The 26,437-nt window shown below is 47.8% G+C and overlaps 1 protein-coding gene across 3 annotated transcripts; it reads right to left on the bottom strand.

Annotated features, from left to right (window-relative positions):
* Positions 1-204: 204 nt before the first annotated feature.
* On the bottom strand, positions 205-21,179 carry LOC124006514 (centrosomal protein of 164 kDa-like). Of its 3 annotated transcripts, none has more exons than XM_046316571.1 (28): positions 20,964-21,179; positions 20,345-20,434; positions 19,955-20,066; positions 19,192-19,423; positions 17,803-17,946; positions 17,553-17,669; positions 17,348-17,425; positions 17,043-17,147; positions 13,053-13,106; positions 12,836-12,913; positions 12,522-12,595; positions 11,672-12,103; positions 11,353-11,484; positions 10,746-10,929; positions 10,476-10,559; positions 10,097-10,219; positions 9,786-9,929; positions 9,631-9,714; positions 9,407-9,475; positions 9,065-9,324; positions 8,565-8,747; positions 8,133-8,331; positions 7,850-7,957; positions 6,612-6,726; positions 1,667-1,966; positions 1,427-1,499; positions 1,186-1,308; positions 205-1,089 (listed from the first exon to the last, which is right to left on the bottom strand). In XM_046316571.1, exons 2-28 carry the CDS (start codon positions 20,427-20,429, stop codon positions 993-995), a joined length of 3,789 nt encoding a protein of 1,262 aa, XP_046172527.1. In that variant the 5' UTR covers positions 20,430-20,434; positions 20,964-21,179; the 3' UTR covers positions 205-992. The 3 variants fall into 3 exon arrangements, with proteins under 3 accessions (XP_046172527.1, XP_046172528.1, XP_046172526.1); XM_046316572.1 differs by having other exon boundaries at positions 8,139-8,331; positions 13,053-13,109; positions 20,964-21,178; XM_046316570.1 differs by having other exon boundaries at positions 13,053-13,109; positions 20,964-21,178.
* Between the last annotated feature and the right edge of the window lie 5,258 nt (positions 21,180-26,437).

A 26,437-nucleotide genomic window follows, 5' to 3' on the forward strand; every position in this document is an offset into this window, starting at 1 on the left:
TGTTCATTAGGCACCAAATGGAAGAGAATTGACAATCAGGGAAAGACTACCTGAACTTGTCCAAGAAATACAAATTTTCGTTGCAAAAGTTAATACTTTCCGTTGGGTGTCCCAATGAATACAACCCTGGTGATTACTTTAATGCAGACAAATGAAATATTGAAAAGCTGTTGCATGAAAAAGAATGAAAGCTTGACATGGACATTATCAATATACACCACTTTACATTTATTAAAATATTTATAAAAATACTGTAAAACTTCCACACATCTGCACAGTAAACACACTGGAAGAGGGTCTCCCTTACCAGAATTTCATACAGACTGAATGCTTTACAAGTTGTCCTGCCCTTGTAGCGGTTATTATGGTATGGCTTGAACTTCTCATACAGCACAATTACAACCTGATACCATGACAATGATCTTTAGTCACTTATCACCACACATCAGTTATGAGGCTTATAAATGTAAGATATCAACGGTATCTCTCCTCATAAAGTGAAGCACCTATTGAATATGTAACAACTATGCATTCTGTTTTTGAAACATTTAAATAGCTCGAGGCAAACGAACTGATTTGTTGACTACGGGGCTACTGTCGCCATACTCCCAAGCTATTCAACCTTGCAAACCAATGGAATGAAATTACAGAGACCACTGAAACCGCCCTAGTGTCCTCTCTTCTGTCACACAATCACAGTTAAACCTGAGGACGAGGAGTACACTGGAGGTCAGAGGTCTTAAATGTTTCTTACAGTAATCTGATATGGAAATTTGTTTGCAGGGGAATCCAAGCTCTGGTCCAGGGCGTTCCTTTGGTCCACACAGTCCAGGGCGGTTCCTCTAGTAGCGCCCTGGACCAGAGCTGGAGGGATCCCTGCATTAAAAGTGCATTTTTAAAAACACACCCCTGTCCTTAGCCCTTTTTCAGTAAGAATACAGCTTTATCTGCTTGTGTTGATCCTTGCTCTTTATGTAACTTCTCCCTCCCCTTTAGTAATGGTACACTTTAATCTGGTTGTTGTCATCCAGGCTCAACTGGACCAGTCCACTCATAGTCGGGGGGGTCCGATAACGCGTGAACAGAGGTCTGATGAAAGCCTGTTAAGGAAATGTACAAGATTGAACCAAGCTCCATTATAAGTTGTGCTATGTGGCGTGTGTGAGCATGTTTATAGAAGGATACACACTGGGGTCTTTCCTGCGTGTCTCCAGCCATCTCTTGTTGCCGTCGATCAGGCCCTGAAGCCTCTGGCCATCCATCTCCACTGCCTTAGGCTGCATGGAGGACAGACTACGAGCCTGCTCACTAACAAACACACATTTCTGTAGTACCTACCTTCAACAAGATAAGACTACTGTGAAAGGGATGAGTGACAGTCTAGATTGCTTTTTTAAAGAGGCGTTTCCATCATTTTCATATTTACCTTGCAGGACTGTACCCTGAATAAAGTGCATTGGTCCTCAAGGAACTGGTGGCTATGGACTCAATAGGAGCCCCTATAGAAGGGACAAAGAGAAGTGTACTCGTTAATTAAACCAACAACTCCACCGACCTGAAAGTACACAGACAACCCTGAACGGGGAGTTCTACAGTCCACAGAACTAAATACAACGCATATTTATTACAACATATATGATATTGTATCTCTTTGGTTGAGATGTACCAGGGAAGAGCTTGGCCCAACGGCTATTGAGCAGGTCCTCAGAATCCCGTAGTGGGGTGGAGGTGCTGTGAGGGCCCCACGCCCAGGAGGGCCCAGACAGAGGCATGGAGAGCTGGGAAAGAGGCATTGAGGTGGGGGTTCGGGGCTGGGAGAGGGGCAGAGGTAGGGGGAGAGGCTGGTAAGGGGTCTGGCGTTGGGTCAGGGAGCCCAGGGCCCCCAGGACTGTGTTGAGCTGGCCAGAGATGTGCTGGAGCGACTCGGCTAAGTGCTGCACCTTAGCTGGCACTGTGGGCTCCCCACCTGGAGAGGAGAGAAAGGGAGCGAATGTCAGAAAAGAAGAATGCTGTATATACGTTTCCGGTTCCGGTTGGAGCGAGTGGTCGCATCTGCACGTCGCTCCAACGGGTAGTATAACTTTTTCATTATATTTCATTATATCACAACGGTTTGATTTGTCTTATCTTAGCAATTTCTTCTCAGCTAGCTACATAGCCGTCTTTGTATCAAAGATAATTGCGTAATTATCGTATTTCGCCGTCCTAACGTAGTCTTCACTAGCCAGCTAGCTAACGTCCACTGACTAGCTGCACTGAGAAACTATTACTATTACACTCAACTGAACGACTTGATTAGTTTAGTGTTAGCTACCTACATAGCTGTCTTTGCTGTCTTCGTATCATCGTATCATCGTATCCAAGATAATTGTGTTGTTTAGATTTAGAGTGTGTAGTCTTAGAGTGATTATCTTAATTTACCGAGGTTAGCTAGCCAGCTATTTGTCGTCCTTAACGTAGGTGACTCTGCTAGCTAGCCAACTCTGCTAGCTAGCCAACAGCTAGCCAACGCTAGCCAACGTCTTCTGTATAGAACTCAACTACCCGGTCGCATTCACAGGTTGTATCACTTTTTCACTTCATTTCATTACAGTACAACGGTTTGATTTGTTTGATCGTAGCTAGCTACTTAGCTAGCTACATAGCCGTCTTTGTATCAAAGATAATTGTGTAGTCTAGAGCGATTTTCTAGGTTCGCTAGCCATCTATTGTCGTTCTTTTAACGCAACGTAACGTAAACAACACTGCTAGCTAGCCTGCTAGCCCCCGAATAGCAACACTGCAGAAACTATTACACTCAAGAACGACTTGATTAGTGTAGTGTCAACAACGCACCCACTGCCAGCTGGCCTACTTCAGCAGTACTGTATCATTTTAATCATTTTAGTCAATAAGATTCTTGCTATGTAGCTTAACTTTCTGAACATTGTAGTCCACTTGTCATTCCAATCTCCTTTGCATTAGCGTAGCCTCTTCTGTAGCCTGTCAACTATGTGTCTGTTTATCCCTGTTCTCTCCTCTCTGCACAGACCATACAAAGCTCCACACCGCGTGGCCGCGGCCACCCTACTCTGGTGGAAGCACGACCCACGTGGAGTTCCAGGTCTCCGGTAGCCTCTGGAACTGCCAATCTGCGGTCAACAAGGCAGAGTTCATCTCAGCCTATGCCTCCCTCCAGTCCCTCGACTTCTTGGCACTGACGGAAACATGGATCACCACAGACAACACTGCTACTCCTACTGCTCTCTCTTCGTCCGCCCACGTGTTCTCGCACACCCCGAGAGCGTCTGGTCAGAAGCACCGGGATCCTCATCTCTCCCAAGTGGTCATTCTCTCTTTCTCCCCTTACCCATCTGTCTATCGCCTCCTTTGAATTCCATGCTGTCACAGTTACTAGCCCTTTCAAGCTTAACATCCTTATCATTTATCGCCCTCCAGGTTCCTCGGAGAGTTCATCAATGAGCTTGATGCCTTGATAAGCTCCTTTCCTGAGGACGGCTCACCTCTCACAGTTCTGGGCGACTTTAACCTCCCCACGTCTACCTTTGACTCTTTCCTCTCTGCCTCCTTCTTTCCACTCCTCTCCTCTTTTGACCTCACCCTCTCACCTTCCCCCTACTCACAAGGCAGGCAATACGCTCGACCTCATCTTTACTAGATGCTGTTCTTCCACTAACCTCACTGCAACTCCCTCCAAGTCTCCGACCACTGCCTTGTATCCTTTTCCCTCTCGCTCTCATCCAACACCTCCCACACTGCCCCTACTCGGATGGTATCGCGCCGTCCCAACCTTCGCTCTGCTACTCTCTCCTCTTCCATCCTATCATCTCTTCCCTCCGCTCAAACCTTCTCCCACCTATCTCCTGATTCTGCCTCCTCAACCCTCCTCTCCTCCCTCTCTGCATCCCTTGACTCTCTATGTCCCCTATCCTCCAGGCCGGCTCGGTCCTCCCTCCCGCTCCATGGCTCGATGACTCATTGCGAGCTCACAGAACAGGGCTCCGGGCAGAGAAATGGAGGAAAACTCGCCTCCCTGCGGACCTGGCATCCTTTCACTCCCTCCTCTCTACATTTTCCTCCTCTGTCTCTGCTGCTAAAGCCACTTTCTACCACGCTAAATTCCAAGCATCTGCCTCTAAAGGAAGCTCTTTGCCACCTTCTCCTCCCTCCTGAAGCCCCCCCCTCCTCCCTCTCTGCAGATGACTTCGTCAACCATTTTGAAAAGAAGGTCGAGACATCCGATCCTCGTTTGGAAGGAGGTTCTGGCCCTACCCTGTGCTCTGACCTCTTTCTCCCTCTCTCTCCAGATGAAATCTCGCGTCTTGTGACGAAGGAAGGACCATTTCCGGAGGTGCTCATCAACTCATCCCTGAGACGTCCCTTCCGTCTTCAAGAGAGGAGTTGCACCCCTTCTGAAAAAACCTACACTCGATCCCTCCGATGTCAACAATTACAGACCAGTATCCCTTCTTTCTTTTCTCTCCAAAACTCTTGAACGTGCCGTCCTTGGCCAGCTCTCCCGCTATCTCTCTCTGAATGACCTTCTTGATCCAAATCAGTCAGGTTTCAAGGAAGGAGGCGCTCCGCACTGCTAAAGCTAACTCTCTCTCCTCTGCTCTCATCCTTCTAGAGGAAGGATCCTCCTCTCCAAGGCAGCCCACGCTTGGATTGCGTCCTACCTGACAGGGCTCCTACCAGGAAGTGAGGGCTCTGTTCTTGGCCCTCTCCTATTCTCGCTATACACCAAGTCACTTGGCTCTGTCATAACCTCACATGGTCTCTCTTATCATTGCTATGTGAACACAATTAATCTTCTCCTTTCCCCTTCTGATGACCAGGTGGTGAATGTCTGGCAGACATATCAGTGTGGATGACGGATCACCAAGGAAGGCAAGACGGAGCTGCTCTTCCTCCCGGGGAGGACTGCCCGTTCCATGATCTCGCCATCACGGTGACAACTCCATTGTGTCCTCCTCCCAGAGCGCCAAGAACCTTGGCGTGGAAGGTTCTCTACTAACATCAAGGAGGCCCGTTCCTGTAGGTTCATGCTCTACAACATCCGCAGAGTACGACCCTGCCTCACACAGGAAGGTCCTAATCCAGGCACTTGTCATCTCCCGTCTGGATTACTGCAACTCGCTGTTGGCTGGGCTCCCTGCCTGTGCCATTAAACCCTTCAACTCATCCAGAACGCCGCAGGAAGGACCCCGCTCCTCCGTTCTCTCCACTGGCTTCCAGTTGAAGGGGAAAGTCGCATCCGCTACAAGACCATGGTGCTTGCCTACGGAGCTGTGAGGGGAACGGCACCTCAGTACCTCCAGGCTCTGATCAGGCCCTACACCCAAACAAGGGCACTGCGTTCAGGCCTCCCTAAGGAAGTACAGCTCCCGCTCAGCCCAGTCAAAACTGTTCGCTGCCCTGGCCCCCAATGGTGGAACAAACTCCCTCACGACGCCAGGACAGCGGAGTCAATCACCACCTTCCGGAGACACCTGAAACCCCACCTCTTTAAGGAATACCTAGGAAGGTTAAGTAATCCCTCTCACCCCACCCCCTAAGTTTTAGATGCACTATTGAGTGACTGTCCCACTGGATGTCATAAGGTGGAATTTGGTCGCTCTGGAGAGCGTCTGCTAAATGACTTAAATGTAATGTAAATGTAAGAAGACATAAGGGAGAAAAGCAAGGAAGGAGAGGGTGAAAGAGAGGAAGGAAGGAGAGGGTGAAAGAGAGGAAGGAAGGAGAGGGTGAAGGAGATGAAGGAAGGAGAGGGTGAAGGAGAGGAAGGAAGGAGAGGGTGAAGGAGATGAAGGAAGGAGAGGGTGAAAGAGAGGAAGGAAGGAGAGGGTGAAAGAGAGGAAGGAAGGAGAGGGTGAAAGAGAGGAAGGAAGGAGAGGGTGAAAGAGAGGAAGGAAGGAGAGGGTGAAAGAGAGGAAGGAAGGAGAGGGTGAAAGAGAGGAAGGAAGGAGAGGGTGAAAGAAGGAAGGAAGGAGAGGGTGAAAGAGGGGAAGGAAGGAGAGGGTGAGGAAGAAGGAAGGAGAGGGAGAGGAAGGAAGGAGAGGAAGGAAGGAAGGAGAAGGAGAGGAAGGAAGGAGAGGGTGAAGGAGAGGAAGGAAGGAGAGGGTGAAGAGAGGAAGGAAGGAGAGGGTGAAAGAGAGGAAGGAAGGAGAGGGTGAAAAGAGGAAGGAAGGAGAGGGTGAAGGGAAGGAAGGAGAGAAAGAGAGGAAGGAAGGAGAGGGTGAAGGAGATGAAGGAAGGAGAGGGTGAAAGAGAGGAAGGAAGGAGAGGGTGAAAGAGAGGAAGGAAGGAGAGGGTGAAAGAGGAAGGAAGGAGAGGGTGAAAGAGATGAAGGAAGGAGAGGGTGAAAGAGAGGAAGGAAGGAGAGGGTGAAAGAGAGGAAGGAAGGAGAGGGTGAAAGAGAGGAAGGAAGGAGAGGGTGAAAGAGAGGAAGGAAGGAGAGGGTGAAAGAGGGGAAGGAAGGTGAAAGGGGGAAAAAGGAGAAACGATGAAGGGGGAGAGACAGAGCATAAATAACAACACCACAGGGGAGGAGTACAGGCCTGTTATGAGGGTGTAAGGAATGGATACTCCCGTATGTGTGTCTCTCTCACCTGGGCCATCATGGCCGTTGCTGACGCTGCTCATATCCGATTCAGTCACATCAAAGTTCACCTTCCTATCAGCAGCCAGTCTGCCCTGGTCATCATAGTAGTGATGATGGGAGACCTGGGCAAGGGAAAGCAAGAGAGAAAAAAAAACTCCATACTTTTGTACTTTCTAACACGAACACTTGTCAACTCTTAACATCAATGATTTAGCTGATAACTGCTTTATTGAGGAACGTTTTACTTACAACGATTGGCTTAGCTAGCTACCTTAAGTTGAACACACTGGCTGTAAGTCGCTCTGGATAGGACTGTCTGTTAAATGACCAAAACGCCATGGAAAAATGCATACAAAATATGTATGTGTACAAAACATTAGGAACACCTTCCTAATATTGAGTCGCACCCCTCTTTTACTTGAAAACAGCCTCAGTTTGTCGGGGCATGGACTCCACAGAGTGTCGAAAGCGTTCCACAGGGATGCTGGCCCATGTAGACTCCAATGCTTCCCACAGTTGTGTCAAGTTGGCTGGATGTCCTTTGGGTGGTGGACCATTCTTGATACACAAAGAAAACGGTTGAGCATGAAAAACCCAGCAGCGTTACATTTCTTTTTATTCAACCTTTATTTAACTAGGCAAGTCAGTTAAGAACAAATTCTTATTTACAATGACGGCCTACCCTGGCCAAACCTGGACGACGCTGGGCCAATGGGACTCCCAATCACGGCCAGATGTGATACAGCCTGGAATCGAATCAGAGACTGTAGTGACGCCTCTTGTACTGAGATACAGTGCCTGAGACCGCTACGCCAATCGGGAGCCTGATTCTTGACACACAAACTGGTGCGCCTGGCACCTACCACCATACCCCATTCACCTTAAATCTTTAGTCTTGCCCATTCACCCTCTGAATGGCACACATACACGATCCATGTCTCAATTGTCTCAAGGCTTAGAAATCCTTCTTTAACCGGTCTCCTCCCCTTCATCTACACTGATTAAAGTGGACTTAACAGGTGACATCAACAAGGGATCATAGCTTTCACCTGGACTCACCTGACCAGTCTGTGTCATGGAAAGAGCAGGTGTTCTTAATGTTTTGTCCCCTCATTGTATAGTGTGTTGTTTATTAGCAATCTATTGAAGTATGTATAAAGTTATGGGCATGGTTAGTAATACAGGTGGTGTACAGGGGGCAGGATATGTGGTAAATAAACGTGTTATGGTGTACTACTAAGGCACCTCTTCAGCTACGGAGCTCTCTAGCTGTTGCAGCCTCTCCTCCTTCCTGCGTAGCAGCGAGTTCCCCCTCTGCACAGTCACCCTCAACTCCTCCACGTCACTGGCCTCCTGAGGAAGAGAAGCGAAAACGAAAGAGCGACAGAGAGAGGGAGGGAAAGAGAGCGAGAGACGACCCAGGGACCGTTACACACGGAGGTCAAGCATACTCTCTCACTTCATGAATGTTCCAACATAGGGCAGGGTGTAGGAGTCCATAAGGGATAAGGAAGGGAGTCACACTTACACGTACCTGCTGCAGGTTCCTGTACATCTCCTGTGTGGCCTGGGCGTGGCTGGTGGTGTTGGGGTACTGAGAGGAGCTGGACTGGGCCTGCGCTGCCTGCAGCGCTGCCTGTCTCTCACTTAGACGACCACTCTCCCTCTCCAGGAAGCGCCGGGCCTTCTGCAGGGACAGGCCCTCAGAGGAGATGTACTGATGCAAGCTGGGAGAAGGACAGGAAGAGAGAAACACAAACACACACACATACAAATTTGTCAGGATAGAAAGGTGCAATATGCATGCATGCTCCCCCCCCACACACAAAAATAGAAGTTAGTCAGGATAGAAAGGTGCAACATGCATGCACCCCCCCCCCCCCCACACACACACACACACAGAAGTTAGTCAGGATAGAAAGGTGCAGAAAGGTGCATGCTCTCTCTCAAACACACATACTCGTCCAAGCTGCTCTCGCTGTCTCTGGAGATGGGGGAGAGAGGTTCTTTCAGGTGTTCTACATGCAGCACTTTCTCCCGTCCAGCAGAGGGCGCTGCCTCACAATCCTTCTCCTTCTTCCTCTCCTCCTCTGTTCTGTCCAGTCTAGTAGAAGGCCTTTTGATCTCACTCTGCTCCAGATCACTGCAATAGAATCATGTGTTTGTCCCTGAGAAAGTACCGCGCGAGAAAGAGCTCAATAGTCTGGCAAGCTAGAATTGAAGTCTCCCAAGTCTGGAAGACTTAGTGGGTCAGCTGTGGGTCAGCAATGAAACAGTGTGAACGGAGGTTGGCCCCAACTAACGGGCCAGGTGTGTGTGTGCGTTTCAGTGGAGGCTGCTGAGGGGATAATAATAATGTCTGAAAACCGTGTGTTTGATACCATTGCATTCACTCGATTCCGGCCATTATTATGAGCCGTACTCCTCCCACCAGCAGCCTCAACTGGTGTGTGTGTGTACCTGACTCTGCGGCCCAGCCGATCACAGCGCTCCTGCAGCAGCTCCACCTTGCTCTCCAGCCGGTCCCGCTCCTCCTTCATCCTCCTGCTCTCCTCTCTCGCTTTGTCCCTCTCCTCCCTCATTCTCTCCAACTCCTCTCTCGCGTTGGTCCTCTCCTCCCGCCCCCTCTCCGCCTCCTGCCTCGCCCCGTCCCTCTCTCCTTCCACCCGCTCCAGATCCTCTCTCAGTCCATCCCTCTCCTGCATGACTCCAGGCAGAGCCTGAAAACATCACAGGCTTAACATCTACAGCACGATGAAGACCGAGGTGGTGGTGGTGGTGGTGAAGATGATGAATCCTCACCTCGATTCCTCTGTCTATCTCATCCTCTTCATCCCCAAGCTGCTGCCTCCTCTTCTTCAAATTCGCTGCCTGAACATTGGCAAGCGGATATGTCCTTTAATCAACAGCGGCCAACCACACACATACAGTTCATTCCTTTCCGAAGCCGTGGCCATCCCTAAGCGTTCCAGATATTCACGCAGACACATATCAGCGCAACAGTGACTACCTGGGTAGTAGTTTACCTGGGTCTTCAGTGTTGTCTCCTGGCTCTTCAGTTCCCTGGCCCTCAGCTCCATCCTGTCCCCCAGCTCCTGAATCTCTGCCTCCTGAGGGATGACAGGTGTTTAGAGATGATACATGTGTGTGTGTGTGTGTGTGTCTCTCTCTCTGTCCTCACCTTGCGTGTGTGCGTCTGGCGGGTCTTGCAGAGCTGGGAGTCTAGCTGTGTACGGAGTCTTTCCAGCTGGGTGCTATGTGCGGCCAGCAGGCGATCCCTCTCCTCCTGCAGGACACACAGCAACTGTTCCTTTTGGACAGCCTCCTGGAGGACAGAAGCACACACAGAGAGACACACAAATAGATCATTTCCATGATATTTAACCGCAGCATTACATGTAGGGACAACAGTGCAGAGGCAACAGCCAAAGCAACAATGACAGTAGCAGCAGGTAGGTTACGAGAAGCGGTGACCTTTGAACTGTCTCTCACCTGGTCCAGATGACTCTCTCTGATAGAGCTTAGTTCTCGGTGGTGGTCGTCTTTGAGCTGCCCCAGCTTCCTGGCATGGTCACGCTGCACTTCCTCCCTCACTTCCTGGAGCACGTCTCCCAACTGGACCAAGTCACAGTCAGTGGGAGGGATTCATAATGTCACAATGCTCTAGAGGGTTGAGACTGACATACTGGTAATATATGTATCTGCAGTCAGGGAGATGAGGGCTATGGTTTTGTGTATCAAAGGTGGGAAGTAGTGTGTGTGTGTGTGTGTGTGTGTGTGTGTGTGTGTGTGTGTGTGTGTGTGTGTGTGTGTGTGTGTGTGTGTGTGTGTGTGTGTGTGTGTGTGTGTGTGTGTGTGTGTGTTCTATCACCTCTCTTTGGTACTCTGCTAGATGCTGCTCTGGGCTATGAGGGCTCTTCAACTCCCTCCACCTCTCACTGGCACTGCTTCTCCCCTAAGGAACACAACAACACACTGTCTTCAACCATCACCTGTGTGACAACACCCTATCCTAGACTCACTTCATGTATTTCCCTCACAAAAACCCAAACAATTTCAGTTATTTTGAGTGCATGTGTGTATTGGAAGGCCCCTCTCCTATATCTCCCCCCAGCTCCTCTCCTACCCCCCCCCCCCTCACCTCCTGTTTGAGGGAGCTGAGTTGCTCCTCCCGCTCCCCAAGCAGTCTACACTTCTCCGCATGTAGCTTCTCCTCTGACTCCTCCCTCAGTCGCTCCAGGTCCCGCCTCCTCTGGGACTCTATCCTCTCTCGCTCCGCCTCCAGGGTGGCACGCAGCTCTCTCAGCATCGCCTCGCCCTCCTCCCTGATGAAAACAACAACACACACAAACGTAGCAAGCACACATACAATCATTTTTAGTGCAAATCTTTATTTGTCTTGTTTTTTTTTGCAGTGACCGAGCGGTATTTCTATATCTACTGTATGTGTAGAAAGAACAGTATCGCCTAAGCACAGAATAGTTATGTGAAGCAGTGTCATATTAATACGGCTGGGGTCACTGTGTGATCTAACGGTCAGTGGAGCACTCCAGGGAGATTGCTGTCATATGAATGTGTGTGTGTGTGTGTGTGTGTGTGTGTGTGTGTGTGTGTGTGTGTGTGTGTGTGTGTGTGTGTGTGTGTGTGTGTGTGTGTGTGTGTGTGTGTGTGTGTGTGTGTGTGTGTGTGTGTGTGTGTGTGTGTGTGTGCTTAAGCAGATGGATGAATAGTAGAGAGAGATGAGTCACCTGATGTTGCGTTGCTGGGTCTCTCTCTCCCTCCGGGCCATCTCCCTCAGCTCCAGTAGCCTGCTTTCAGACTCCACACTCAGCCTGCTCTCCTCTTCCCGCCCCTTACTCTGGAGCCTCTCCCTCAGGCTCCTGGAAGACCGGTCAGGACCAGAACACACACACAGCAGCGGGTGAGATAACCAGCACTGTCACACAGCCGTAAGCATTGACACTGAGTCACATATTCACACATCACAGCTCACAAATACTACTATAACAGTGGACATAAGTTGAGAGGGAGGTTGACCACTCTGTGGCCTGCTGCCTGAATGCCTACCTGACCCTCTCCTTGCTCTCCTCCTTCAGCCTCCGTTCCTCCTCCTCCTCCTCCCGGCTCAGCTCCTCCTGAAGGAGGCGCCCCTTCTCCTGCCTCTCCCGCAGCGCACACTCCTTCTCCTCCTCTATCTTCCTCTCAGTCTCCCTCCTCTCCTTCTCCCTCTCCTCCTCCTGGGCCCATCTGCTGTCCTCCCCCTGTCTGGGGGCTTCCTCTTTGTAGTGGGCGTTGGGGCTCCTAACCAGGCGGCCTCTGGAGGTGTCAGGCCGCTGGACCACCGGCACCCCTAGGCTGGCGCTGGTGCTGACCCCCTCGGCCCGCGGCCGGGGTTCCGGCTCACAGTGGGAGGACCCTGTGGTCTGCTGGGATTCACTGGGCTGGCTGGGGGGCCTGTCCTCCATCACTGGATCCTCCCTGCCTGCACCATGGAGACGCCTGCAGAGTTTGGGAGAAGGGAAGGAGGGAAGAGAGAGAGTGGAGAAAAGGGAAAGAGGGGAGAGAGAGCGAGGGGGGAAGCGAGAGAGGAAGAGCGAAAGAGGGGAGAGAGAGAGGAAGAGGGAAGGAGGGGAAAGAGAGAGAAAGAAAAAAAGGGGAGAGAGGAGAGAGAAGAGGGAAGGAGGGGAGAGAGAGGAAGAGGGAAGGAGGGGAAAGAGAGGAAGAGGGAAGGAGGGGAAAGAGAGGAAGAGTAAGAGGAGTCGGATAAATGATTTGGCTCAGCTCTAGACTTGCAGATCTTTGTGAGAAGCAGACTACAATGACACTGACAATATGCTTGTATCACAACGTGTGTTTGGGTTCAGAGAGGACATTTCACTGAAATATGGGCATTTATCAGAAAGGCTTGTCTGCCAACCTCTCTGCAGCTTCTGCCCTCTTCCTCCGTTCCTTCTCCTCCTCCGCACTGACTTTCACTATCCCCACTTTGTCCTGGGGAAAATACAGACTTTTTTTTTTAGGTGAATAGCAAAGGCTAACATAACTCTACATGGCATGATGTGCGTGTTCACTCTCAAAATAAAACAACGGTACAAACAGTGCCTACAGACTCTACAGCCAGAGGAACCACTGTGACTGAGGAGAGAGAGTGTAGCTGAGGAGGAAGGAGGTGAAGAGGGGCGAGCGAGGGAGAAAAAGAAAGGTGAGGAAGCGATGGAGAGAGTGTGGTACCTGCAGGAGTGGACTAACAGCAGGGGAGAGATCCTTCAGGTCCAGGACTTTCTCTGACAACCTGGAGCCAAAACCAGACTAAAGGGAAAGTGGAACACAACACAGTTTGCCTTTACTCAACACACCCCTTGATATTATCTGCTTAAATGTTACATTATAAAGCCTCTATTCTACAGGCCTATCTACTGGGACATGATCTCAATCCATAACAAAGTACCTTGAGGTCCTCGGTGGAGGAGGATGCCACCTCCATGTGCTCGCTGGCCTCCGACTGCTGATGTAAACACACTCAGTCACTGACGTGAAGCATAGTGCGACCGTGTCACCTCAAACACCGTACACACACACAGACACACGCATGCACTCACGACACAGATAGAAAACGTGGATGAATACTGCCATTCTCAGCGGCACACAGCAATTATGAAGGCTCTCGTAGTAGGGCAAAGCAAGTACAGCAGAAAAGGGACAATAGACTAGTCAACAGCACAGAGCAGCCATCCCATGGCTTGATCAGCAAAGCTTGGGCAGACAAGAGGCAAATAGTGAGACTCTACCACACAGGCACAGGGCTGGTCAAGCAGGCAGTAGAGACAGAGAAACACAGGCTACAGCACTGAAAGTTTGGACTGAGAGGACCGGCTGCCTTGGGGGCTGTATAAGAGGATGGGGCTTCCTTGGGGGCTGGCTGAGAGGATGGGGCTGCCTTGGGGGCTGGCTGAGAGAATGGGGCTGCCTTGGGGAATGTCTGAGAGAATGGGGCTGCGTAGGGAGCTGGCTGAGAAGATGGGGCTGCCTAGGGGGCTGGCTGAGACGATGGGGCTGCCTAGGGGGCTGTCTAAGCAGATGGGGCTATCTTGCTGCCTGAAAGGATGGGGCTGTCTGAGACGGTGGGGCTGTCTGAGAGGATGGGGCCGCCTAGGGAGCTGCCTGAGAGGATGGGGCTGTCTGAGAGTATGGGGCCGCCTAGGGGGCTGGTTGATAGGATGGGGCTGCAGTGCTCAGCTCTAGAGGAGGGATGGAGGCAAAACTGTCAACAAGGGGACCAGAATGTTCCAATCCAGTCCTCAGAGCTGTCTGCATATACACATATTACCAAAGACACCAATGTAATGTGAGAGGGAGATCATGGGGGGCTGGATTCACCAGGGTTGGGACTTGAGCCAACACAGCCCCTCAGGGAGTGGAATGGTGTCTCCTTTGGCTGAGAGAGGGGTGGAGGTGCATGCAGAGGGGGAGCACACAGGGCAGGGGCCACGACATGGTCAAAGCACACCAAACCCCTACCTTTGTTGGTAGAGGGCTTTGTTTGGGCACATTCTTCTTCTTCCCCACATACACCTCCATGTTGTCACTTTGTTTAAGGTCTGCTAACTTCTTCTTCTTCCCCAGGGACTTAGCTTGGACCGTTTGTTGTTCGAGTCTCTCAAATACTTCCTCTGAGCTTGCGGATGTTTTGGGTTTCGGTGAGGCTTGCACGGTCTGAATGCAGTTTCCCACCACCTCATCACTGTCTTCTTCAAGTCTGTCTCCTTCCATTTCTTTTCGTTCGCTTTTGAAGCACCCCTCCACCTCCCTGCTCTCCTCTCCTTCCCTAGCCTGTTTTTCACTCAGCGAGCATCTCGCAAAGACTTTGTCATTTGCCTCCCCTTCCTCACTTTTTACACACCTCTCACTCACCACCTCACTCTCCAGCTCCTCAGGTTCACCTTTACCCTCCTCCCCTTCCTCACATCTCTCCACCACTTCACTCTCTCCCTCATCAGCCTCCTCTTTGCCGACCTCCTCTTCCACTTCCTCACTTTTCACAGACCTCTCCAACACTTCACTCTCTCCCTCCTCTTTACCTTCCTCTTCCTCACTTTTCACACACCTCTCCACCACCTCACTCTCACCCTCCCCAGTCTCCTCTTTACCCTCATCTTCCATCTCTTCCTCACACCTCTCCACCACCTCCCTCTCGCCCTCCTCAGCCTCCTCTTTCAACCACCTCTCAACCACTTCCTCACTATCCTCATCTCCCTTTGCCTCATCTTCCTCCTCTATACTGTCTCTAACAGTCTCTTCCTTCTTTTCCACATGCTTCCTTTTGAAATATCTCTCGCCCACTATCTCACTTTCCTCTAAATCTCCTCCCTCCACCTCTTTCATATATCTCTCGACTACCTGATCACTCTCTTCCTCCTGTTCCCCCTCTTTTTCCTCTCCTGCTTCCTCACTTTTAGTGTCTCTCTCATCACTCTCTTCTGCTTTTGGTTTCTCTTCACTTTTAACACAGCTCTCAACTAGCTCATTGCAGTCCTCCACCTGTTTGTCATGACCCACCTCTAGTTTTTCATTTGTAACACACCACTCTACTACCTCATCACTCTCTCCTTGCTCTCCAAGATATCTCTCCATCATTTCATCACTTCCTCCTTCTCCCTCATTTGTATTGACATTTTCCTCAACTACGTCACCAGTCTCCTCTTCCTCCCCATCCTCACTTTTTACACACCTCTTTATGACCTCATCACTTTCCTCCTCTCCCTCCTCCAACTTTCCTTCACACTCTACCTCCTCACTGACCTCGGCCTCAACGTCCTTGCCCTCCCCCTCCTCTCCTCTCTTCTTCTCACTCGCTTGCCATACTTCTCTCTGGTTCTCCTCTTCATCTCCTCCCTCCTCAGCCACACTCTCTCTGTCCTCTCCCCACCCATCCTCATAATCTTCTTCCTCCTCTCCACTGTCTCTAGTTTTAGCAGGCTGGGGGTCTGGAGTAGAGGGGCAGACCCCAGCAGCACTACTGCAGTCCCTGCTGCCTCCGTGTGGTGGGGTGGTGAGGAGGTGGCGTCCACGAAGAGAGTCCTTGGGTGGAAGGGGATGATGGTGGCCACCAGAGAGAAAGAGAGGGAAGACGTGCATAGACAAACACAAAAATAAAGAAAGGAGGGGGAGGGGTTGGGGATAATGTGACAAGGAGAAGACACAGGGACCCGAGCAGCATGCAAACCACTCACGCATTCCGTAGGTAGAGCTCATTGAAAGAGAACAGTCACGTCAACAACAAACAACACAGAGAAGTGTGACACACAGAAACACACACACAGAAAGACCTATAAGACCAACATAAAGGGTGATCAAATGAAAGACTCAGATGGCAAAGCAATAACAGTGACAGTATGAGGACAAGAGGACCAACAGAAAGAAACAGTGGCAGCCGTGACCATAGCACAGCTCCCACTGACACAGCAGCTACACGACCAGGAAGAGATAGACAGACAATAACCCAAAACACATGTTTAAAGTCACACACACACACACTTATGAGAGTTGATAAATGACAAAGATGTTGTGTCTGAATGAATAAATAGGCCTACACATTTTCCCAATGATAGCTTACACTTTCCATCCCTCAAAGTGTTGGTTTTGGTTAAAGGCAATCTAGTAAACAAGAGCAGTTCTATCTAGGTCTGCATCTTGTGATCTCTCTTCAGATAGACCTGATAACATAGTCATGGGTTTGTTCAATATATCTAAGTATACAGTGCATTCTGAAAGTATTCAGACCCCTTGACCTTTTCCACATTTTGATACGTTACAGCCTTATTCTAAAATTGATTAAATAGTTTTTTATCTCATCAATCTACACACAATACCCCATAATGACAAAGCAAAATCAGGTTTTTAGAAATGTTAGCAAATTTATATTTATTTATTTTTTTTTAAATCTTATACAGACAGTTGTGTGCCTTTCCAAATCATGCCCAATCAATTGAATTTACCACAGGTGGACTCCAATCAATTTGTAGAAACATCTCAAGGATGATCAATGGAAACAGGATGCACCTGAGCTCAATTTTGAGTCTCATAGCAAAGGGTCTGAATACTTATGTAAATAAGGTATTTGTGTTATATAAAATGTATACATTTGCAAAGAATTAAAAAATAAAATTTAAAAAATAAAAAATGTTTTAACTTTGTCATTGTGTATAATAGATTGATGAGGGAAAAAAAATATGTTTCATACATGTTTAAAGACGGTTGTAACGTAACAAAATGTGGAAAAAGTCTAGGGGTCTGAACACTTTCCGAATGCACTGTATGGTCTAAACTACTAGACAGTCCTAAAACTAACATACACCACAGGATCAACAGTGGGATGAAAAGAGAGAAAAGAGACAGTGAGAGAAGTAATAGATTTAGCCACATCAGTAGTGTGAGTTACCTGCTGAGAGGGGGACTCAGGGCTGTGCTCTCCAGACAGGGCCAAGTCTCGTAGCTCTGCTTCTGTCTTCCCCTCTGGTGGGGCCACTCCACTGGCCTCGCTGTCCTGTTAGCCACACAACACATACACGACTGAGCCTAAATCCATTATACAGAGAGGTTTTCTAATGTAATAATGACATGGGACTGTGCTTATCTGCACTGGTATCATACACTGACGGAGTTGAAAGTAGGTGAAAAGTCCTAAAGGGGCTATGCCATAAAATAGACATGGTGTTGTTGTGCATTGTGAAAACGGTAGTGTACCTCATACTGCAGCCCTCCTCCCAACGCATCCAAGTCCAGGTGCAGGTTCTGTAACAGTCTGGCCGAGCCACGACGACTCTGCAAACAGCATCACTGTCATACATCTAACTTATGCTCCACAAATTACACACTTCTATTCTCCAAATATTCTGTTTCACGGTGCCCAGAATGGATAGGTATGCACTTTGCCAGTTGAAAGTCATACCGGCTGCTCATCCTCTGAGATGTTATCCTCGTCATCCTCGAACCCAGGCGGAGAGAAAGCCACACGCTCCTCCTGTCGCCCTCCCAGCAGACTGGACCCGAGGCTTGAGAGAGGACCCTTAGGGGAGGGAAGAAGGAGGAGAGACAGAGAGCGAGAGATAAAAGGTTAGAGACTTTCAACAGCACACCATAAGAATAAGGGTAATACAGTACATAAGGTAATGAACTATCATCAAGGTGAAAACTCTTACCCCAAGGGGAGTCTTCAGGGGCTCCAGCCCTCCAGAGCTGCTCAGGGACCCCCTCAAGGCCGGGCCATCAAGACCCCGTAGAGGAGCAAGGCTCCCCAGGCTCCCCAACGGGGCCTGCAGTGGCCCGAGGGTCAAGCTTAATGGCTGAGAGACAGAGAGAGACACACGTGAACAAATATGTTGTGTAGAGAGGGTTCAGGTTAATCGTAACCATCATGATATTCAAGGATCTTATCGAAACTCAAACAAATTTGGTATACTGCTCCTATCGTTCACCTGCTTCTACCAATCCTTCTCCTATAATTACAACAGTTCCTGAGGCTGTCTTACCATTTCCTGTCTGTAATCTGTGGTCGTACCTGCAGAATCCCTTCACTTGCCCTGCTGGATCAGCCATGCTCTCTCCCATCCCGTCTCTCGGCTGAGAGGTAGGTAGGGGGACATGGGGCCAGGAAAGAGGTCAGAGAGGGGCCAGGCAGGGGACAAGACCCTGCTCACAGTCCCTAGCATCAAGTAAGTGAACTCCTAGGATGATCTTTCCCTTCTGCTTGGCCTTCTCTTCCCTCATATGTTTCCGTCATCACTGCCCCAGGTGTAGAATGACCATATGAAGGCATTTGGGGTTCAATAGCCTTTCCTTCCTCTACCTCCACTTCCAAACAGACCACCTTGTCACTGAAATCACTACTGCTCTCCCTGCCCGCTTCTGCTGCCTCCCTCCATTCCACCACCTCCTCAGTGACAAAGCCCTCTGCTCCCCCCTCGATACTACCATGACTAACTGCATCAGCTTGACTCTGTGTTTCATCAGTGGGCCCTAGGCCAAACACCACTGCCCTGTCTCATTCCTCATTGTGTGGTGCTAACCCCCCCATGTCAGTTTGAACCCCCTACCAGGGAACCTTTCACTGTTCTCAGGGGTGCTTCTGTTTGGCTCTCCTTCAATACAGACCTTTCCCCTTTGTTTACAGACTACTAAGAAAGGATACACATAGGAAATGAAGAATGACTTAGGACAATGACTTATAACTCTATAATCACTACCATAATCACTATATCGGTATAACTGTATCACTTAGCAACTGGGGGCATGAAGCAACCAAGCATAAGTATGTGACTGTTGTGTTGATGACCAAGACAATACAAAATGATAATGTATTGGTTCAGCCAAGCCACTCTAAACGCCTCATCTTTGTACTTTGATTCCTCTCTATTTTCTGCTACGCCTCAGTGACTAAGTGGAATAGCCGTGCTTCTTTGACATTATTTAGAGTTGAAGCTATTTCCAGACCAATACATCTACACACAACAGCACTGCAGTGTTCCGAGACATCTGTGAGTCACTTCATGCGCTTGGTGTATTTCAGAACATAACAAACGCCCACTCACTCCTGGTGGCTTCAGGAGCTCTTGGTCTTTTGCCTTCTTCTTTTTCTCCTTCTTGTCTTTTTTCTTTTTCTTCTCCTTTTTAGCGGCGGTGATGGGGGGCCCATGAGGCTGGGTGCCGGCTCGTTCTCGCTCCTGATTTACCAGGCTGCGGTATTGCTCGTCACACGGGTGGTCCCAGGTGGACTGGCCCGAGGAGAAGTTGAAGTAGTACACGTCCCCCGTCACGTCTTGACTGCGAGAGGGGGGGGGGAAAGAGTCACTTCAGCACCTCAGAACTCAGAGAAGGGAGAAGAGACCAGTGGACATATGGTGTCTGGGAATACTGGGAAGTCTACCAGTGTTGACATACTACTTGGGGCCAGAGATGGAGTCAATGTCAAGGCGTCTTCAAACTCAGATCACAGTAAAAAAAAGATTGTGAATCGAGACCACGACCGAGACAAAACTGATCCATGCAAGAGAAGGGTGACATTGTGACCAGTCAGTAGTAATTTGTGGTTAATGAATCACTATCAAAAAAGTACTGTTAAAAATCAAATGTAAAGTACTGTTTTATTGCAATTTAAACAACATGCATTTTTGGAAGTCAATGTTGGGGTAGAACAAAAAGCATCCCCCATCTACAAATATTTTGACCATCCATACACAGGTGAGAATATTTGTGTTCTGGTTTCAAATTCACTTGATTGGATGTTACTGACCGACGCCACCAGGTTCAGACTCCATCTCTGGTACAGTGGCAGATGCCTGCCTGCCTGCTTACCAGGGTTTCCATTCGGGAGGCAGTGGGGCAACAATGCCCTCTCTGGCCAGCCATAGGAGCTCGGGCTCCCGATTGGGATCAATGCCAATCTCTCGGGCATACTCGTGGATCTCTGACAGGGGAGGGGAAAGAAGCAGTGAGGAAAATCTCCAGATAACATTACATGACTTCTCACACAACCAAAATAAGTTAGTGAATGTGTCATATGTGGCTTATCTATGTAAAGCAGAGCATTGCCTGGTTTTGAGATGTGCCTATATGTTTGATGCCCACCACAACACTTTGCACCATGCTCGTGTAGTTGTTTCAGCAATGTAGCTTACAGTCAGTCTACTGATCTGTCAACTAGAAAGGGAGCCATACTGCCACTTCTGTATCCTTCTGCTCTACCTTGTTCAGAGGGGATATAGTTCTCATCGTAGTCCTCTTCCAGGATCAGCTGGTCTCCAATCTGCAGAGCAGCAGCTGCTGTCATGGTTACTTAGAGGGGAAAATAGTCATGTCGTAGATGCCATTTGAAAATTGTAACTATGTTCTATTGTATTTTCAGTAGCGCATGCATCACTACAAAACAAACCCCATATGGGACCTCTTGTGTACAGTCATATACATCTATACTATTAGGTCATGCAAACTATCCACTTAGCTAGCTAGCTAGCCAATGATCAATCCTCAACCACGGTTAAAAGAGGAAACATTTTCAAAAACGAACTAGTTAACTAACGTTAGTTAACTAGTTCGTTTTTGAAAAGGTTTAGCGGCTTTAGCTACGTTAGTTAACGAGTTAGCTACATTAGTTGGCCATTAAATTAGAATAATAACTCCCATAATGTTGTTGACATGGTTTCATAGGTAGCTACAGTAACGTTAACCGTAGGTTTCCAGTGACAGACCAATGCGGGTGGCGCCACATCGCAGAGGAAAACGTTACAGTAGCTAGCTAATTCGCGAACATTGGCATATTAGCTAGAAACTTCAATTTGTACAAAAAAACGTACGATTTACCTACCTAACTACAAGTTACTCTCCTATCCCGGTAAGGGAAAGATCAGTCAAGCGCGATTATTATCGACATTTTCCCGTACAAATGAGTAGAATGGTTTCACTGGGTCTACTAGCAAAACAACAACATATCAAAACAGAACCCGCTGATGGAGAGTCCAGGGACGCTTTTGTCCGTTTCCGGTTCCAACACCCCTAGCAACCATGTCGCACCCACCTACCACTCAGACATATCGCGGTAGATTGGACAGAAGTGATGCAGAGGACACCTCTCATTGGACCTAATCACCGCCCAACAAATTATTTACAGTACTGTAATTTACAGCTAGTACAGTATAATCCCGTTAGCAGGTAATCATATAGTTCAATATGATAGTGCTTTCATATGTCCACATCCTCATTGGAAACGTTAATGCAATTTACATGAATAAACTTAGCAAAATACATGTAACCACGGTCAGTCTGTCAAAAATAATTGTTCGCGTTTCTGTAATTTAACCAATCACATTTGTTTTTTTTTTTTTTCCCCCTCTGTGATTGGTCCCTGAGCCCATAGGAGGCAACTCTAAAATGTATTTTCTCTTTCTGAAAAGCCCTACCTTTATCCACTTCCACTGTCTTCCAAAAGTTAGTTCTGCTTCACTTCAATTTGCTCCTCAATTCATGTACCTTGGTTGGAGAGTGAGGTCGTGTTTCTCCCTTAAACACAGGTCAAATGAGTTCAAATTGAAGACTTCAATTTGCATGCAATTAATGAAGTATTGCAGAGCCACTTCCACATGACATTAACAACAGTGCAACAACATTAAGAGCCTTCCAGTATGAGGAGGTGTCAAACAGTTGTCATAAAACGTCTTCTCAATGAACTGGTTCCTTGACAAATGTATCCTGCTTTATTGTGGGCAAAGTGATGTTATTGACAACAACCAAAAGGTACTCAGTTCGGTTTTAGCCACCATTAATTATTCACCAAAATTATGTTTTTTTTAACTTTAAATATATCCTGCATTGCGACACTATAGATTGGTTTGTCTTTTCTGAATCCATTAATTGAGGCTTCCTTTTCAGTAGGCTCAAGGCTAAAAATAATATAGTTTTAAAGTATCTATCTGATTTCAAAAACATTGTCACAATACCTGCTGTAAAAAACAAACAGCATAGACCAGCATATGCTTGAACAGCTAAGACCAGCTTGACCAGCTAGACCATGCTGGTCCGACCAACTTGACCAGCATCAGAACAGCACTGACCAGCATGGACCAGATTGAAATGAATGCTGGTCTATGCTGTTTTTTAAAGCAGGGTATTTCTACAGTGTAAGCAGTTTGTTAGGCCCATAAATCCACACACGCATCTACCATAGGGTGGCAGCAAATCAGTCAGAGAAATCCTCTGCTTTCGCCACTGAGCAATGACTTTGTTCATTGGCTTTGCTCCTAATACAAATCTGAAAGATACTCCTGTGTCTCACCATCACTGCATCATCACCCAGTTCCTCTGCAAAAAAACCACCCACCAGCCATTTCTACTGTGGGATCCTCCTAAAACTGCAGAAGACAAATCACGGAACTAATTGTTTATAGGGCTTGTGCAAGACAGCAAATCAAATTGAGTGAAATATTATGCTTATTGTCGCTGTCTTTGAACATGACCTCCATGAACTTGAACATGATATTTCTACACAGTAGTCCAATCTACACAGTAATTCAATTCTTGGCTTTGCAGTCCTCTGCTATGAGAAGTAGATAAAGATCTTGACATCTAGATCACTCTGATGGAATGAAAGCCTCACACCCAGTTGGCATGACTGGTTCAGTTTGTGTGTAGATGTGTATTTGTTTACTGTAAAAAAAAAAGAAAATAAATACATATATGTTTCTGTTCATGTTAACCCTCCGCTATCCCTCCACTGGTATTTTCAGCAGACCCTGATCTAGTTGCCGCCAAATCCGAAGGTAATTGACTGATGGTCCTTGTCACAGTTGTGTAAGATCTGTGGCAAAGTTTGCAGAATTCTTTCCAAAATGGATAGATGGCATCTACATTCTTAGAAAAGGGTTCCAAACAGGGTTCTTCAGCTATCCCCATAGGAGAACCATTTTTGGTTCCGGGTAGAACCATTTTTAGTTCCAGGCAGAACCCTTTTGGGTTCCATGTAGAACCCTCTGTACAAAAGGGGTTCTACCTGCAACTAAAAAGGGGTCTTTATAGGATTCTAGACAGCACCTTTTTGGGCACTACTTTATCTTTCTTTTCTGTACTACATAATGTGTAGGTGGTTTGGTCGAGGTCCTAGGTGAATGCCCCCTTAATTCCCGGCAGTGATAGGCACTAGTACACAAACATAGGCCTTGGAACTTAAATAACAACATCTACACAGCTAAACACACAACATCTCTTGCTTATACATTTGAGTTCTTGTATCTCGAGTACTCAGACTTCAAGGAATTGAAACAGTCACAGATTACTTTTAAAAATCAATGTGTAAATTCAAATAAAATGTAAGTTGTGAACTAATGTGAATTCAATGTGAAATCAACAAAAACAGTCACCATGACATTGGATTTAGGTTAAACATTGGGTGAAAAAAAATACTAAATTCCCTTACAGTAATTACTTTTTTTGCAAATCCAATCAGTTTCCCACATTGATTCAACGAAATCACATGGATAATGTTTTGTTGAATGGAAACAACGTTAATTCAACCTGTTTTTGCCCCGCAGGAAGGTTTTGATACTAATGTTGTTATTTCCTCTTTTATTTAATCTCATATCAGGTAACAAATAACAAGTTTCCTGGGTGGAGGAGACAGGCCCCATCAGCCACTCTGTCTTCAGCCACTCATAAAGCTCAATGGGGTTTCAGTGCACCAACAGGGGGAGTGATCCAGGAAGAATAGGGAGAGTTGGGGGTAGAAGAAGACACGGGGGAAGGAGTGTGAAAATATGCATAAAAAAGAAGAAAAGAGAACAGGAAGTAGGGCATTTGAATATGCTGAGAAAGAATAGATGCCTAGGCAGGGGGTGGCAGGTAGCATAGTGGTTAGAGCGAATCCCCGAGCTGACATTGTAAAAATCTGTCATTCTGCCCGTGAACAAGGCAGTTAACCCACTGTTCCCCGGTAGGCTGTCATTGTAAATAAGAATTTGTTCTTAACTGACTTGCCTAGATAAATTAAAATAACAATAATTAGCAATGCAGAGGTTGGGAAGGAAACACATTCAAATATACAGTACCATTACATGCAGAAGAAAGTAATCTCATTGATTTTGGCACAGTAGGTACTGAGAGTAATGATTGTCCAAGGTGGTGTAAATCCCTGCAACTCAATAATGACAATGTGTTGAAATTAGGGCTGTCGGAGTTAGTCAGATAACTCAAGTTAACTTTTTGTCATTTTTGCGCACTTTTTTTTATTGTGACTTAATCACATTGTCTGAAAGCATTCAAAATACACTTAAAACATTCAAAGTACATCTATACAGCTAAAACAATCACAACAATGTGATGTCAAAACAAGTTGACATTGAGGTTAAAGAAAGTGTGCTTTATCAATTTTCGTAATTTTGATAACCGTTACTTTTGGACAAAATCAAGACATCAATATTCTTGTAACACTTTTTGTATAATTAAAAAAAAATATATAGCTCAATTTGAGCAATTTCTGAATTTGCGATTAATCTTCATTGATCACAGCAAATCCTGCGATTAACTCAATATTGTTTGTTGTTGCTTTTGACAGTCCCTGTTGAAATGTATTGCATGTTGCATGGGGAGCTGTGCTGCAGTAGCTATTTCTCTATCTACGTATGAGTTGTTTTGAGGGAAATAGTGGGATGACATCCCGCTGGACACAGATGTCAGTTCAATGTCTAGTTTGTGTCATGTTTGTCATTTATTATCATGTCTTGTCCCTGTGCTCCCCATGCTATTCGTTTCCCTCTGCTGGTCTTATTTGGTTCTTTCCCTCCTTCTATCCCTCTCTCTCCCCCTCCCTCTCTCACTCTCTCGCTCTCTCTTCTCTCTATCGTTCCGTTCCTGCTCCCAGCTGTTCCTATTCCCCTAATCATCATTTAGTCTTCCCACACCTGTTCCCGATCCTTTCCCCTGATTAGAGTCCCTATTTATTCCTTTGTGATCCGTTCCTGTCCCGTCGGTTCCTTGTATTGTATTCACCATGCTGTGATTGCGTTTCGCCCTGTCCTGTCGTGTTTTTGCTGTGATTGTGTATCGCCCTGTCCTGTCGTGTTTTTTTGCCTTCATCAGATGCTGCGTGTGAGCAGGTGTCTCTGTCGACTACGGCCTGCGCCTACCCGAAGCGACCTGCAGTCTGTGGCCGCTTCTCCAGTTATTTCCCCTCTACAAGTCTAGAGGATTTCTGTTATTCCCTGTTTGGACTTAAATAAACTCTGTTTCTGTTAAGTCGCTTTTGGGTCCTCTTTCACCTGCATGACAGAAGGAACCGACCAAGGAATGGACCCAGCGACTACAGACGCTCGTTACACTGCCGTCAAGATCCAAGGAGCCATGCTCGGCAGACACGAGCAGGAATTGTCTGCTGCTCGCCATGCCGTGGAGAACCTGGCCGCTCAGGTTTCCGACCTCTCTGGACAGTTCCAGAGTCTACGTCTCGTGCCACCTGTTACTTCCTGGCCTGCCGAGCCTCCAGAACCTAGGGTTAATAACCCACCTTGCTACTCCGGGCAGCCCACTGAGTGCCGCTCCTTTCTCACGCAGTGTGAGATTGTGTTCTCTCTCCAACCCAACACATACTCTAGAGAGAGAGCTCGGGTTGCTTACGTCATTTCACTCCTTACTGGCCGGGCTCGAGAATGGGGCACAGCTATCTGGGAGGCAAGGGCTGATTGCTCTAACAAATTCCAGAACTTTAAAGAGGAGATGATTCGGGTTTTTGACCGTTCAGTTTTTGGTAGGGAGGCTTCTAGGGCCCTGGCTTCCTTATGCCAAGGTGAACGGTCCATAACGGATTATTCTATTGAGTTTCGCACTCTTGCTGCCTCTAGTGAGTGGAACGAGCCGGCGCTGCTCGCTCGTTTTCTGGAGGGACTCCACGCAGTGGTTAAGGATGAGATTCTCTCCCGGGAGGTTCCATCAGATGTGGATTCTTTGATTGCTCTCGCCATCCGCATAGAACGACGGGTAGATCTTCGTCACCGGGCTCGTGGAAGAGAGCTCGCATCAACGGTGTTTCCCTGCTCCGCATCGCAACCATCTCCCTCCTCTGGCTTTGAGACTGAGCCCATGCAGCTGGGAGGGATTCGCATCTCGAATAAGGAGAGGGAACGGAGGATCACCAACCGCCTGTGCCTCTATTGCGGAGTTGCTGGACATTTTGTTAATTCATGTCCAGTAAGAGGCCAGAGCCCATCAGTAAGCGGAGGGCTACTGGTGAGCGCTACTACTCAGGTCCCTTCATCTAGATCTTGTACTACTATGTCGGTCCATCTACGCTGGACCGGT

This window comes from Oncorhynchus gorbuscha, linkage group LG19 (genome assembly GCF_021184085.1).
Source record: "Oncorhynchus gorbuscha isolate QuinsamMale2020 ecotype Even-year linkage group LG19, OgorEven_v1.0, whole genome shotgun sequence".
Classification (NCBI taxonomy): Eukaryota; Metazoa; Chordata; class Actinopteri; order Salmoniformes; family Salmonidae; genus Oncorhynchus; species Oncorhynchus gorbuscha.

What these genes read in the sequence shown, in the direction of transcription:
- LOC124006514 (XM_046316570.1), bottom strand. Translation starts at nt 20,429, where the DNA reads ATGACAGCAGCTGCTGCTCTGCAGATTGGAGACCAGCTGATCCTGGAA. An exon ending in AGCTCCTGAAGCCACCAGGA is followed by an intron (nt 17,947 to 19,191) that starts GTGAGTGGGCGT and finishes TCTGTCTCTCAG; the next exon opens with CCATTAAGCTTGACCCTCGG. An exon ending in CTGAGTCCCCCTCTCAGCAG is followed by an intron (nt 13,110 to 17,042) that starts GTAACTCACACT and finishes TGTTTACATCAG; the next exon opens with CAGTCGGAGGCCAGCGAGCA.